The 12,176-nt window shown below is 39.8% G+C and overlaps 2 protein-coding genes across 2 annotated transcripts; both read right to left on the bottom strand.

The window, feature by feature from the left end:
* Nucleotides 1-6: 6 nt before the first annotated feature.
* LOC116327643 (progestin and adipoQ receptor family member 4-like) lies at nt 7-3,760 on the bottom strand. The gene is made up of 3 exons (XM_031749279.2): nt 3,566-3,760; nt 2,403-2,621; nt 7-1,290 (listed from the first exon to the last, which is right to left on the bottom strand). The coding sequence occupies exons 1-3, from the start codon at nt 3,732-3,734 to the stop codon at nt 857-859; spliced, it is 822 nt and encodes a 273-aa protein (XP_031605139.2). The 5' UTR covers nt 3,735-3,760; the 3' UTR covers nt 7-856.
* A 558-nt stretch (nt 3,761-4,318) lies between these two features.
* LOC120441512 (elastin-like) lies at nt 4,319-12,140 on the bottom strand. The gene is made up of 21 exons (XM_039616793.1): nt 11,861-12,140; nt 11,072-11,119; nt 10,668-10,721; nt 10,394-10,438; nt 9,529-9,582; nt 9,371-9,427; nt 9,123-9,167; nt 8,995-9,033; nt 8,225-8,296; nt 8,083-8,139; nt 7,614-7,685; nt 7,437-7,499; nt 6,632-6,697; nt 6,471-6,542; nt 6,324-6,374; nt 6,166-6,228; nt 5,998-6,063; nt 5,879-5,917; nt 5,501-5,752; nt 4,714-4,770; nt 4,319-4,623 (listed from the first exon to the last, which is right to left on the bottom strand). Exons 1-21 carry the CDS (start codon nt 12,138-12,140, stop codon nt 4,619-4,621), a joined length of 1,557 nt encoding a protein of 518 aa, XP_039472727.1. The 3' UTR covers nt 4,319-4,618.
* Between the last annotated feature and the right edge of the window lie 36 nt (nt 12,141-12,176).

Here is a 12,176-nt window from a genome sequence, read left to right as displayed (position 1 = left end):
TTACACCCCAAACTACTGCATATCAACCTCTATAAATCAAGTATGTTCAGGATTTTCAATTAGATGCAATGATGTGATTTACAGTTAGAACACTGTAGGTTCCTCTTATTCTTCTTTGGCAAAATGTCAAATTATGAACTTCCCCTGTGAAGAATTTCAGCAGCTAGGACTAAAGTGCATTTTTAAATGTAACTTTTTAAGAAAAAAACATAATTTGCTTCTGTATATTAACTTCGTATTTATTGACTTTCCCATTTAATTTAGCTTTTTATGTAAATGTTACATTTAAGAATAGGTTTTTTTTCTGGGGACTTTTTTCCCCTTTGCATTTTTCAACCTTCTTATTTTATACACATCAGTATTTTATTATCAGATTTATTGAAGCACTTCTGCTTCATTATCTGAATAAGGGGCTGTGATTAAAAAAGTGTGATGGTAACTTCTAACTAAAGCTAGCTACTTTAGATAGGCTAGCTAAGTTAGGTAGGGTAGTTACGTTAGCTAGAGTGGAGTTATCTAAAGTTAGGTAAAGCTAGCTAAAGTAGAAAATAAAAATAAATTGATAAGTTAGGTAATTAGAAAAATTATACATTGAAAATTAAATGGGAAGGTAAATAAAGGGGGAATACAAATGTAAATACGGAAATAAATCAAAACTTTTATTTTTATATCAGATTTTATAAACGTATTAATTTACAGTAGTTATTTTTGGGCAGTTAATGGCATATTTCTTTAATATATATCTATAGAGTATTGATTTTGGCAGTTTCGGCCCTCCATTAACTCCTCCCTCACTGAATGCTAAATTCAAGTGTAGCCTTGACTGCAAGCATGCGTGAACTAGCTGCTCTTGGCATCACTCAGCAGGACACTGGTAGCTCTTAATCCAGGCTAAATCCTCCAGTGTGCCCCAGTGTAGGTAGATAATTGAACAGATAACCATGACATGCATTATCTGGTGGCTGTTGCCCCAGTTGTCAAACAATCCTGGCTTGAAGCGCTCAGGGATCTGGACAATGTTGACCAGCCCTCCCAGTAAAGCTAGACAGTCCATGATGACAAAGAGTCGCAGAGAATTTGGGCTTCCTACCCCGCTGCCATAAACCCGAAACAGGAAGAGGCTGAAACGGAACAAGGCCTGCCAGACAAACGATCGCAGGCGCCGGACGTTAGTGCGGGCAGTGGTGGCACAGTAGATCCCGTGGGCTGACAGGAGGATATAGACCAGCAAGGCAGTCTGTTGCACGCTTGGGTAGCAGAGGAGGGTGATATAAATGATAGGAATTGCCCCTGGAGAGATAATGCAAGGTTGCTGTTACTGGCATTGTTGTCAGCATGGTTATTTTTAGAAGTCAACACTAAAAATTGTTTGGTATCTTGTTATTTTTGCTGCTGTTTTTCAGAAGCAAATTCCAGAGTAAACCATCCAATATTGAGTACCACAAATGTTAACCATTAGGTCGAACTAAAGAAAAAATCAGGAGTGATCCAGGGTTCCTCTGAAAAAAGAAACGTTATGGCAATCAGTCTGATATTTATTGAGGTCTAGCCCTAAAGTTGTGGATAATCCCATGCACTGTTAAATGAGGGCTTGAGGCTTGACATATCTTTACAAAGACTTTACATGAGACTTTTAAGCTTATTGACCGACTTAAGTGATTCTGGGAGGAATTTTTTAATGTTTAATATCTTTAATCTGCCTGAAGACTTAATTGGTTGTTTTTAAGACCACCACAGTATTTTGTCCATTCTTATTCATGTTCACACTCATGTCAGAGCATTGAGGTCTGCTAATCAGACAATCATCAATACTCCGACATCTGGACTAAAGGGTTAAAAACTCGGTCGTTGGTGGGAATACTGCTAGGGAGAGTTGCTACTCCTCCACATCAAAAGAGGCCAGTTGATTTGGTTCAGGGATCTGACTAGCATGCCTCCTGGGGACCTCCTTGGTGAAGTGATTCAGGTATGTCCCACTGCGAGGAAGCTCTGAGGCTGACCAGGAAAGATTATCTCTTAGTTGGCTTAGGGAATGCCCTGGTGTCTCCCAAGAAGAACTGGAGGAGGTGGGTATCTACTAACACTGGTACCCCTGCAACCTGGACCCGGATAAGAATTAAAAGATGTATGGATGGATTTTAAAAGAAAGAAATGTGGATGCAGGGGCACCCTTGAATTGTATCAAGACAATAGTATTCAGCATTTCTAAAATTTTTGTTGTAACTTATGAATGCTGTCTTTTTTTGTTGTTTTTAATAAAAAACTGAATCTTGTTAATGGCTTGAATTCCAGAAACTTAAAACTTGAAAACATCTTAGTTATGATCAGTAAGCCCCTCTGGTCCCAGTCTTAGCATCAGGAGCAATCTCTGGGGTTACATTTACTTTCTTTCATCAACCTACCGAGGGTGTTAACTAGGCAGACGCCGACCATGTCCAGGGAGAGCAGCGTGTCGTACACGTGTTCTCCTCCCACGTGGTTCATGAACAAATGGTAGAGCACTGATCCCATGGTGGGACAGAGGCAGGCCAGATAGTGGACAACACATATCCAGATGCTGTCCACCTCTTTCCAGGGGATACTAAAAGGTAGCAGCACCAAGAAAAGGAAGAAAGGAATTCCTGAAATGACAGGAAGGAAAAGAACATCATTATTTTTCTGAAATCTGCAGAATTTAAAAAGAATTTGTTGAGCTATGTGCCACTGCTGTAGGTTAATGTCAGCTTAATTTATAGTGGCATTTTAAACACATCACCTTAGTGCAACACATAGAAGTACCGCCTGTTGCAGAACAATATGAGGAATTCAATGGACCGAAACGGTTCCTCTGTTTAATTGTATTTTTTACTAGAAATGAGTAGTTGGTTACATACATAGAGAAGCCCGAGCAGCACTCTAATGCTAATACGCTTCACTTCCCCTTAGTAAGAGTGTTAGGCTTAATGAACTTATGGGATAGCCATGGTGAAAATGGGGCAAGAAGACGACAAGGCCTACTGAAGTTCAAGGCTGTGAAGTTTCTAGTTTGTGCACAGACCAATTTCCTTTGTTTTTGCTGTTTTTTCCATGACTAAGCCAGCCTTGAAAAGTTTCACATTAAAACCAGAAGTTTTAAAGATTTCTTAACACATATATCTTATTCTACAGCAGCTCAGAATCTATGCAAAGTTGTCTTTGGATGCTTCACTCAAGATCCATATGGGCATTTACAGATGAGATGTATCGGTCACCTTCAACGGCCCAGTTAACCAGTGGACACTGTCAGGGCTCTGATTCCCAGGGCAGATTATAGCTAATACCCCATATCCTCATTACCCATCCTTGTCAGGTGTGTTTGTATCTGGCCATAAGTGAGAGTTGACATGCGTGACCTGTTTAGGTTGCAGGTTAATACGATTCAAGGTGAGAGAAACTTGCTTTGCGTATACAAGTGTAAAAATATATTTCAATGATGATTCAGGTATAGTAAGAACAGATGCAATGGCATTTTCTTATTAAGTCCAGAATAAAGTTTATAAGCATGTATGCACCAGTTGAAAGAAGCATAGTTAATTGCTGGACTTACCGTGTGTGTAGATGTTCCCCAGCTCATTGTGCATGTAGAAGAGGCTCCTGACGCACTCTTCAGCTGTGGACACCGGCCGGTAACCCGTCAGGACATATTTGTTGAACTGAAGGTGAGCAGGAGCCTTTGCAAAGTCCAAGAGCCGCGGTCCTTCGTAAAGCACCATCATGACTTCCTGCAGCCAGTGCCCTCACATTTAGCTTCCTCACCATTTAGATCATAAAAAGGGCGCACTCGGGACTCCCGGGCTGGTCTTGACCACGACCAGCCGGAAACTCTGGTCCTCCAAACCCATCATTGGACAGGTATAAGTCCATGCAAGCAACCTGTTGAGCTGGCTAAGTGGCATGATTTTGGACCAATCAGCGCACGGCCTTTATTCCTAAGCTGGGTAATCCCCCAGAAAAAGCCATGTGCACTTCTGCAGCTGCTCCTCCCTTGTAACTGACTCACACCTAACCAGCTTCATGGTTTACGTAACGCACTTTAACAAAACAGAAGTACTTCCCTTATGTACAGTAATGCATGTGTGCTTCTGTCACTCACGTCTGCCTACAACCGCACCAGGCTCAAGGATTACAAATCCTTACTGGGCGGTTGTTTTCTTGGTGACTCTTACTTAACCGGCACTGACGATTCCTTCTTGTGTCCACTTATTATTTGAAAACAGGTTTGCAAATTACAGAACCAGCAATGTGTGTAAAACATGCACAGGTCAGTAAAGAAACAACTTCCACTTTGAGGTTCTTTTGGTAGTTTTAATTACTCAAATACTGTACAATAACAAACACATGATTGCCACAAGTAGTAAAAAAGAATTTCTCATATAAAATAAATTAGATGGAGTTATTGTTTTTAGAAATATTTCAACTAATCTGAGAGGGGTTATTACAAATGCTAAACAAAATTACATTTTGGTTGTAAGGATAACAGGAAACACGGGACAAAAATGTGAAGGACAAAACTAAACAAGACACCAAATTATCACTATCATATTATATCACATACAACAACAACAATTAAGAGAGATTCAATTTGTTGTTCTCAGTAGAGTTAACCTGTGGGAGGGGGCAAGAATACAGGAGAAAGGTGAGCAGGCTGGTTAAGATAAATACAACACATAGGAAAACAGTCAAGTCTGTTCTCACCTTGATGCCCACTATCCCCAAAGAAGCCATTCAGATCATATTTGCTGTCCTTTGCTCCTAAACAGACAGAAATATTCAAATTTATTATTTAACATGTAGTAATTCAACAGCCATGCAGCTGGTACACAGACTGAACTCAATAAATCTAATGCAGAAAACTATGACGAAATGTACTTTTACAATTAGCTTCCACACTCCCTGTTTAAGATCACAATGTGACAAAATGCCAACACTTGGGAGGAATACAAGAGCAGAAATATAGACACATTTCATTTGATGTCAAGGAAAATAAGATACTTAGTAAACTGTGTAAATCTTTATACTTGTATAGTTCAGTCGACTGAATCGGCTTTAGATTTCATCTACTGTAATATATATATATGATATTTAGATGCCTAAATAATTACTAAAACTAAATAAAGTTTTAGTGAAAAAAAACATGACTAAATCTAAATCAAAACTTGCTGTCAAAATTAACACTGATTAAAAATAAAAAAGACACCCTCCACTCTACAGAAAGCAAGTCTGTCGCTGGATTGCAACCATTACTCAATAGTCCATCAAGCGTCTCTCTGGTCGTCTTCCGCTTCCTGGTCCATTTCTATTTTGGTGGTCTGAATCAGGGATGGGCAATTAATTTTCCCAGTAAGCTGAACTCAGTTTTTAAGTTTATTATTGCAGCCCTCCATAACAGTCCCAGTTTCTCATGTGACCCCCTTGGGAAATTAACTGCCCCCTCCTGGTCTGGATGGTCTGTGCAGAAGTGTTTAAAGCCTTCAGGCCTTACCTTGTGGCTGAAAATGCAGTTTGAGATGCTGCTGGATGTGTATCTGACGCGGCAGGTCGTCGGGTTGCTCGGACACCTGAGCCGTACCCTCTGTTTCTGTAGCAGGTGGTGAGTCGAGGGTGAGGCCGGCTGTCCCTTCTAGATTGGGGAAGTGCCGAACATCACCGGGCATCGCGTCAGCTGTGAATGAGGACTCTGCAGGGAGACGGGAGGGGACAGACGGATAGGCCAGGTTGGGGCTGGGGGTGGGGGCTGCAGGAAACACAGGAACTGTGAGACAGTGCCATAAAAGGGGGGAAGGGCAGAAAAGATGCATGCAAAAAATATATAAAAATGTAAACCTAGATATCAGTATTATTATTTATTTATTTTTATTACCTTGTGGTTGCACTCGGCCATTTATGTAGCCCAGGTTTTCTGAAATTGTCATATGAACAGTGACGTGAGCACAGTGGAGCCACAACAAATACCCATGCAGAATGAGCTTTTATACCCACCATATCCATCAATGAACCTCCCCACGCCTTCAGCTGCAGGCCCTGGAGTGGGCACCTCTCCTTTCACTGTGAATAAAAAAGAAAACGAAGAGTAGATGAATGAAGCAGGTGATGTTGGGGTTCATATGTTCTGTGAATCTCAGAGAGCAAATTCTTTTTCTGACGCACCGTAGGATTTTCTAGCTGAATAGGACTCAAGGGGCTGGGGCTCATAAGTTAAACCTGCTGCACCTGTTTAAGCCAAAATGAAGATAAATATGCAAATTATTTGTACACTTCAAGCCCGACTGGTTGGGTAATTAATGACAAGTTATGACCAGTTTTACCTTCAGCTGCAGTTTCAAGAGGCTGTGACTGGTAAGCTCCCTGATTATCTGCTAAGAAATTATCACCAAATCATCAAGTTGATCTTACTTTAAACAGTTAAAACAGAAAGAAAACGAAAAAAAACATATAAAACAGATATTATGTACCATATTTCCCAGAAGATTTAGCTTCACCACCAAAACCAACAGCCTGTGGTGCATAGGGAACCTCAGCGCCACCTTAAACAAAGGATGAAAACATGAAGGTGACGATTAAACCATATAAAAGCTGACAGGTACAAGGTGGCACCATCTTTGCTCAGTCTCACCATATTTTCCTTTCACATTATGTCCAAGCCCGAGTGGGTCAGGCTGATATTGTGACACAGCCAGACCTGAAAGGAAACAATAAATAAGTGAAATACAATAAAAGAACAACTGCATGGATGCTGTGTACAGCGGTTTCTCTCTCTGTGCACAGCCTGTCACCCTGTGGTTTTCACAGCTCTGGGTTATTTATTCTTTATTGTAGTCTGCATTTTTGTGGACTCATCATTGAGAGCTACATTTAGAAGACCACTGCTGCTTTCATGTCTAAGCTACAGTCAAACGTCAGCCCAGCTTAGCATAAAGATTTCAAACAGGGGCAACACCTACGTTAAAAATGCTGTATTAAATATTATAATCCTTTTCATTCCTGTTTTTTTCTGGATGTGTTTTACAGTAAGTTTTCATAAGTTTGCACTTGTGTTTGAGAGAAGCCATTTACCTCCTCTCTCTTTAAGACCCCCTTCCCTAAAACAACAAAAACTTTCTTCTGATTCGCTGACTTCTGCAAGGTTGCTAAGGGGCACCACCCAGTGTTTGTAAGCTGCACTAGCTCTATGATGTTGGCATGCCGCGGGTATAGGAGATGACTGGGGTAAGAAAAGCGATGAGGTGATATGAGGTCATTTCAAAAGTAGAGGAAAATGAATTGAGAGCAGTATCATATGCAAATGAACACATTATGCCGTTTAGTTAGCTTTTAGTTAGCCATCTGTTTGTGGCAGCTAAATTCACCTTAACGACAAGCCAATCAGCATTTTTAAAAGGCTTTTTAAAATTAATTTTATTTATTTTAATCATATTTACCAGTAGATTTTGTTTCAGGGCCCAGTCCAGCTGGTTGAGCTTCATAAGGCAGCCTTCCATAACCTTCAGAGGAACACAAGAAACAGACAAACAAAAATGGTTAGAGGATCGTGACTGAGGTTTAGATGTTTACCAGGTAATTCAAACTGAAAGAACGTGGTGACTGTCATTACTCACCATATTTACCAGCTGTATTTCCAGCATTGCCAAGGCCAAGTAGTTGTCCACCATTGGGGAACCCTCCATATCCTGTCATAGATGGAGAGAAAACTGTTTAAAACGACCACAACCTTTTTACAGGAAGCCTTTTCACAGCTGAGTGTAAGTTTTGAATTTATTTTCCTCTCCCCTTGGGTTTCTGGTTCATTTCTGGATAGACTAGTGAGTGTTTCCTGTTGGATTAGAAGAATCTTTAGCCAGTTTCCAGATATAGGATCCATATCTAAGTTGTCACTAACAGTACCTGTAAGTGTGTTGAATTTATATAATTCAAAGGATGTTCTGAATCGCAAGAATGATGAAGAGAAACTGGAGCCTGAGCTTAATTTCAAGTGTTTTTGCAGAAGGTCTGAATACTTATGTAAATCAAATCCTAAAATCTGGTGACCTGTGTTTTAAAGACTGCTTAAAACAAATATGTTCTTACCATATTTTCCAAACGGCTTTCCGTCACCTGCAGCACCATAGGGGCTAAATCCATAACCTGGAAAAAAATGGGACAAATGTGGTTATACTTCCTCTTTGGTGAGCACAATTTCAGCCAAGCCACACCACGGTGACAGACGTACCATACTTTCCTGCACGATTAATTCCCGTACCGACAGGCTGCCCAGAAAACTGCAGCCCACCGATGCCAATACCTGAATCAGAGCGAGCAGAACATGTGATCAGATGGGACATAAATAATGAGAGACAAATACTGTTGAAGGTTGAGGGTTGTGCATTGCAGAGAGGCACAATGTTATTAGATATAAACTCAAAGATGTGTGCTTTCTTTTTTCCCCTTTCCCAGCACCCAGTTTCTGTCCACCGAAGGCAAATTCACTCATTCCTATAACAATGGGAAAAACTTTGGTGTTTATAGGTCTCTAAAATTAATTTTTTTTGTGGATTTTAAAAAAAGGTTAGTTGTATTTTGTTAAAATAAAATACATGTGAACATGTTAAGTTTTAGGCACCATATGTATTGCCTAATTTTCCATTCGGACCAAGACCTGCTGACTGAGGCTCAAACTGACTCATTCCTGCACAAATGCATGAAAAATATTTCAATTTCAATCAAAGTTTTACTCCACGGGAGAAAGGAGATTTCTTCTCTGTCTGATATTCTGCTCACTCGTGCTTAGATCAGTTTTTCCCATGGTGACATGGTCTTACCATCTACTCCAGCAGCAACCACTGGAGCTCCATTGTATGGAATTTGTCTGGTGCCACCTGTTCAATCAGCATCAGTGGAATATTTTTACCTTTTGTGTCATATTTACCTAATATACCTCACCCTTATCTTATATTTAGCTATAACTAACTACCCACCCTCATCTATTACTCATTACCATACCTGATTTGCCATCAGGAACAGGCACACCTTGTCCAAGGCCTGGAAACACAGAGAAATGTTGCAGTTTACACAAAAATTAACTGCTGCAAAACAAAATTTCTCAACTAAATGTCATAAAATGCTCTTACTTGCATAGTCAGGCTGTACACCTGCACCGTAGCCATTTGCATAACCTGCAGCAAAACATAAACTATGTTAGATGTTAATATCCAACAATGGCAGTCAAAATATGGCCCAACATTTCCAGAGAGAAACAACAATATTTCAGTAAAATTACAATGGCAGATTTTTAAAGATGTAAACTTTCCTAACTATTCATTATCTTACACACTAATACAATGTGCTTAATTTAAAGCGTTTCCATTTAAAATTTCACCTCCAAATGGATGTCCATTCCCATATCCAGCTCCAAGGTAGCCTCCTTGTCCGTAACCTGAGTGAACAGGAAAAATATCAAAGTGTATCCTCACTTTAGCTGAGAACAAACAAAAAAAATGTCTTGTGATCAAGACATTTACTGCCAGCAAATATTACCTGCTCCGTATCCATTGCCGAGTCCAGGGAACATTTGGCTTCCTGTGCTAAAACCTTTTGGAAAAAAAATTATTTCAAATTTTGTGTATGTGTGTACACCAAGGATGAAAACACATTCATGTAAATGAGGAATTACAAAATAAAGGCCTTGGAAATAAAGCTACGATTCCCAACGTTATTTTGTGAAACAAAAAACTAATAATTGCAATAATTGTCAAAAGATTTTGACAGGTTGAAAAAAGGAAGAAATGAAATAATAATCTGCATATATACATTTTCATGTTTTAGGGAGAAAAATCACACTTATGATGTAAAAGTCTCAAAAACTCTCAAAGACTCAAAGATTTGACTATATGTCAAAAATGATAAGTTTGGCTTTAAAGGATTAACTGTTGAGTCAGAGAAGATTGTTATTTTGAATAACAGTCCTGGATTTAAGTAAGTAGGTAAATGAAATAAATGCATAGATAAATCAATAAATACACTAAATACTCGATTGCAGCTTTGGGTTGCAAAGTGGCTTGCAGATGCAGAGCAACCGTCAGCTGGCAAAAGCTCATTTAATAGTGCAATGTACGAGACCAACTGAGCCATCATCTTTGTGGCCTGCCTGATCTAATGTTATGTTTTAAACCATTACATCAGCAATAAGCACACAGCTCCTTTGTAAGTATTGCACAGACATTTAAACACGAGGACAGTGTGTTTCTCCCTGCGTTTAGCACCATTTTCTTTTTGAGCATCTGCTCCTGCTTCATAACCTCAAAGCAACTTCAAGAATCACTAACAAACAATATGAACAACAAGCAAAAATATTGCTATACCTGTGCAAAATGGTCTTATTATTAGATATTATTAGATATACCTTTGGTGTTTGTGCCCATAGATGCTCCAGCACCTGCGATATAATCTGAAATGACATCAGAAACCAAAGCTAAGACTTGTTTTCACTCCCTTTAATATTTTGACTTTTTTATTTATGAGTGAAGAGGTTGCTATAGCAATTTAATTTCCTTTTGCCATATGTTTCACATGGAGAAACAGTGGAAATTTTAGCAAACAGAGAGCTTTAGACCTTTAAATATAGTGCATGATAATCATAGACACACTGGTACTACAGTAAGAGACTCTCAGCTTACCAGGTCTAGGGATTTTCATCCATTGTCCATTTGGTACTCCTGATGGTCCACAGTCTGTAACAGACAGCATGTAGTATCATAAGCACAAAAACCACCACACATATATGAACTTTAGACTTGAGGAATCTACCAAACAAGCAGACTTTGTGTTCGTATAAGAAGATCAGTAATAACACCAGCAGTTTAAATAGCACTGATGTGTTTCAGTGCCTCGTTGAACCTCTGACATGAGGAATTAAGGCAGTTCTGACAACAAAAGGAGGACCAACCTAATACTAGCAAGGTGTACCTAATAAATGCAAACTCTAATGAAAGATTTTGCATTGATTAAGCTCAAGTTTGTACTGTCAGAAGTTGGAGTTGGAAGCTTTCTTTATGTTACTCAAAAAGAGAGAAATGTTTACCATGTTTGGTTGGTTTAGCTCCTTGACCCTTGGAGACTGAAGCTCTTCCTGAAAGACAGAAACTGAAAGGTCAGGGTGCGATCAGCAGTCTACAGTCGCTCCTTTAGGTGTTGCGGCATCAACAGTTAGCAGTGAAAAAAAATCCGATTAGTGGGTTAAACTTGCAATTCAACTCATGCACTGAATACACTGTAATTAAATTCGTCAAAGGAACTAAAACCCACCAATCCTCACCAGCACGTCACACCTATGCAGAAAGCTTCCAGTTGTAGTAAAACAGTTTTTAAAAAAAGTTGAGTTAGGCGCACCGCCTGTCTTTCAATTCACCTTTGGGAGCAGTGATAACATCAGTAAAGCAAATAAACCAATTTCCCAAAACATTACTTTAAAACCATTATTATATATTAATTTTTAGGTGTGGGGTTTGGCATTAAAAAGAGAAAAAGTCCAAACACAAAGGTTGGTAATTTTTTGAAGTCAGCACTGAAGAAAACATGCAACACAACAACAATCATTTTTGAAACAGAACCAGGACCAGCAGCAACGATTCACTCATAAACAAACGACTGGCATTTGTGTGTTTGTCACCTTGATGGTCTGTAAATGTTCATTGAGCCTAGTTTGAACTCAACTACTACCATGGTACAGAGTGAACAGTGCGATCAACCCTGTGAGCTATGATATCATCAGAATACTGAGAGTTAGGACAAAAACACAGCATTCATTAAACATCCATGCATGCAGTCCACGTCTAGTAATCACACCCACTTAGTTTGAGACTTAGTTTACCCGTTGCCCTAGTTTCCCCTGCAGGGTGATCTTTGACCCCGGGGTTGTCAATCTCTGCCTCGGCCTCATGTTTGATGTTGGCTTCTTCTGGTGCGACTTCAGGCACAACTACAGTCGTTGTTTCCTGAGGGGCGGCGGTGGTTTCTGTAATTTGAGCTGCCTCTGTTTCGGGAACAGCTTTGGAGCTTTCAGGGGCAGCGTTCCCCTCACCGGTGCTGTCTACCCCCAAAATAACCTCTGCCTCTGCAGCTTTTTGCTCAGGCACAGCACTCCCAGTCATATAACCTAGAGGTCATAAATGTCATCAGCATTTATG

The sequence above is a fragment of the Oreochromis aureus genome, linkage group 8, assembly GCF_013358895.1.
Source record: "Oreochromis aureus strain Israel breed Guangdong linkage group 8, ZZ_aureus, whole genome shotgun sequence".
NCBI classification, from domain to species: Eukaryota; Metazoa; Chordata; class Actinopteri; order Cichliformes; family Cichlidae; genus Oreochromis; species Oreochromis aureus.
This window is presented reverse-complemented; position numbering and strand designations above follow the sequence as displayed.

What these genes read in the sequence shown, in the direction of transcription:
- LOC116327643 (XM_031749279.2), bottom strand. Translation starts at nt 3,734, where the DNA reads ATGATGGTGCTTTACGAAGGACCGCGGCTCTTGGACTTTGCAAAGGCT. An exon ending in GGGGAACATCTACACACACG is followed by an intron (nt 2,622 to 3,565) that starts GTAAGTCCAGCA and finishes CTGTCATTTCAG; the next exon opens with GAATTCCTTTCTTCCTTTTC. An exon ending in CTGCCTAGTTAACACCCTCG is followed by an intron (nt 1,291 to 2,402) that starts GTAGGTTGATGA and finishes TTATCTCTCCAG; the next exon opens with GGGCAATTCCTATCATTTAT.
- LOC120441512 (XM_039616793.1), bottom strand. Translation starts at nt 12,140, where the DNA reads ATGACTGGGAGTGCTGTGCCTGAGCAAAAAGCTGCAGAGGCAGAGGTT. An exon ending in AAAGCCGTTTGGAAAATATG is followed by an intron (nt 7,686 to 8,082) that starts GTAAGAACATAT and finishes CATCTATGACAG; the next exon opens with GATATGGAGGGTTCCCCAAT. An exon ending in TGGCCGAGTGCAACCACAAG is followed by an intron (nt 5,753 to 5,878) that starts GTAATAAAAATA and finishes TGTTTCCTGCAG; the next exon opens with CCCCCACCCCCAGCCCCAAC.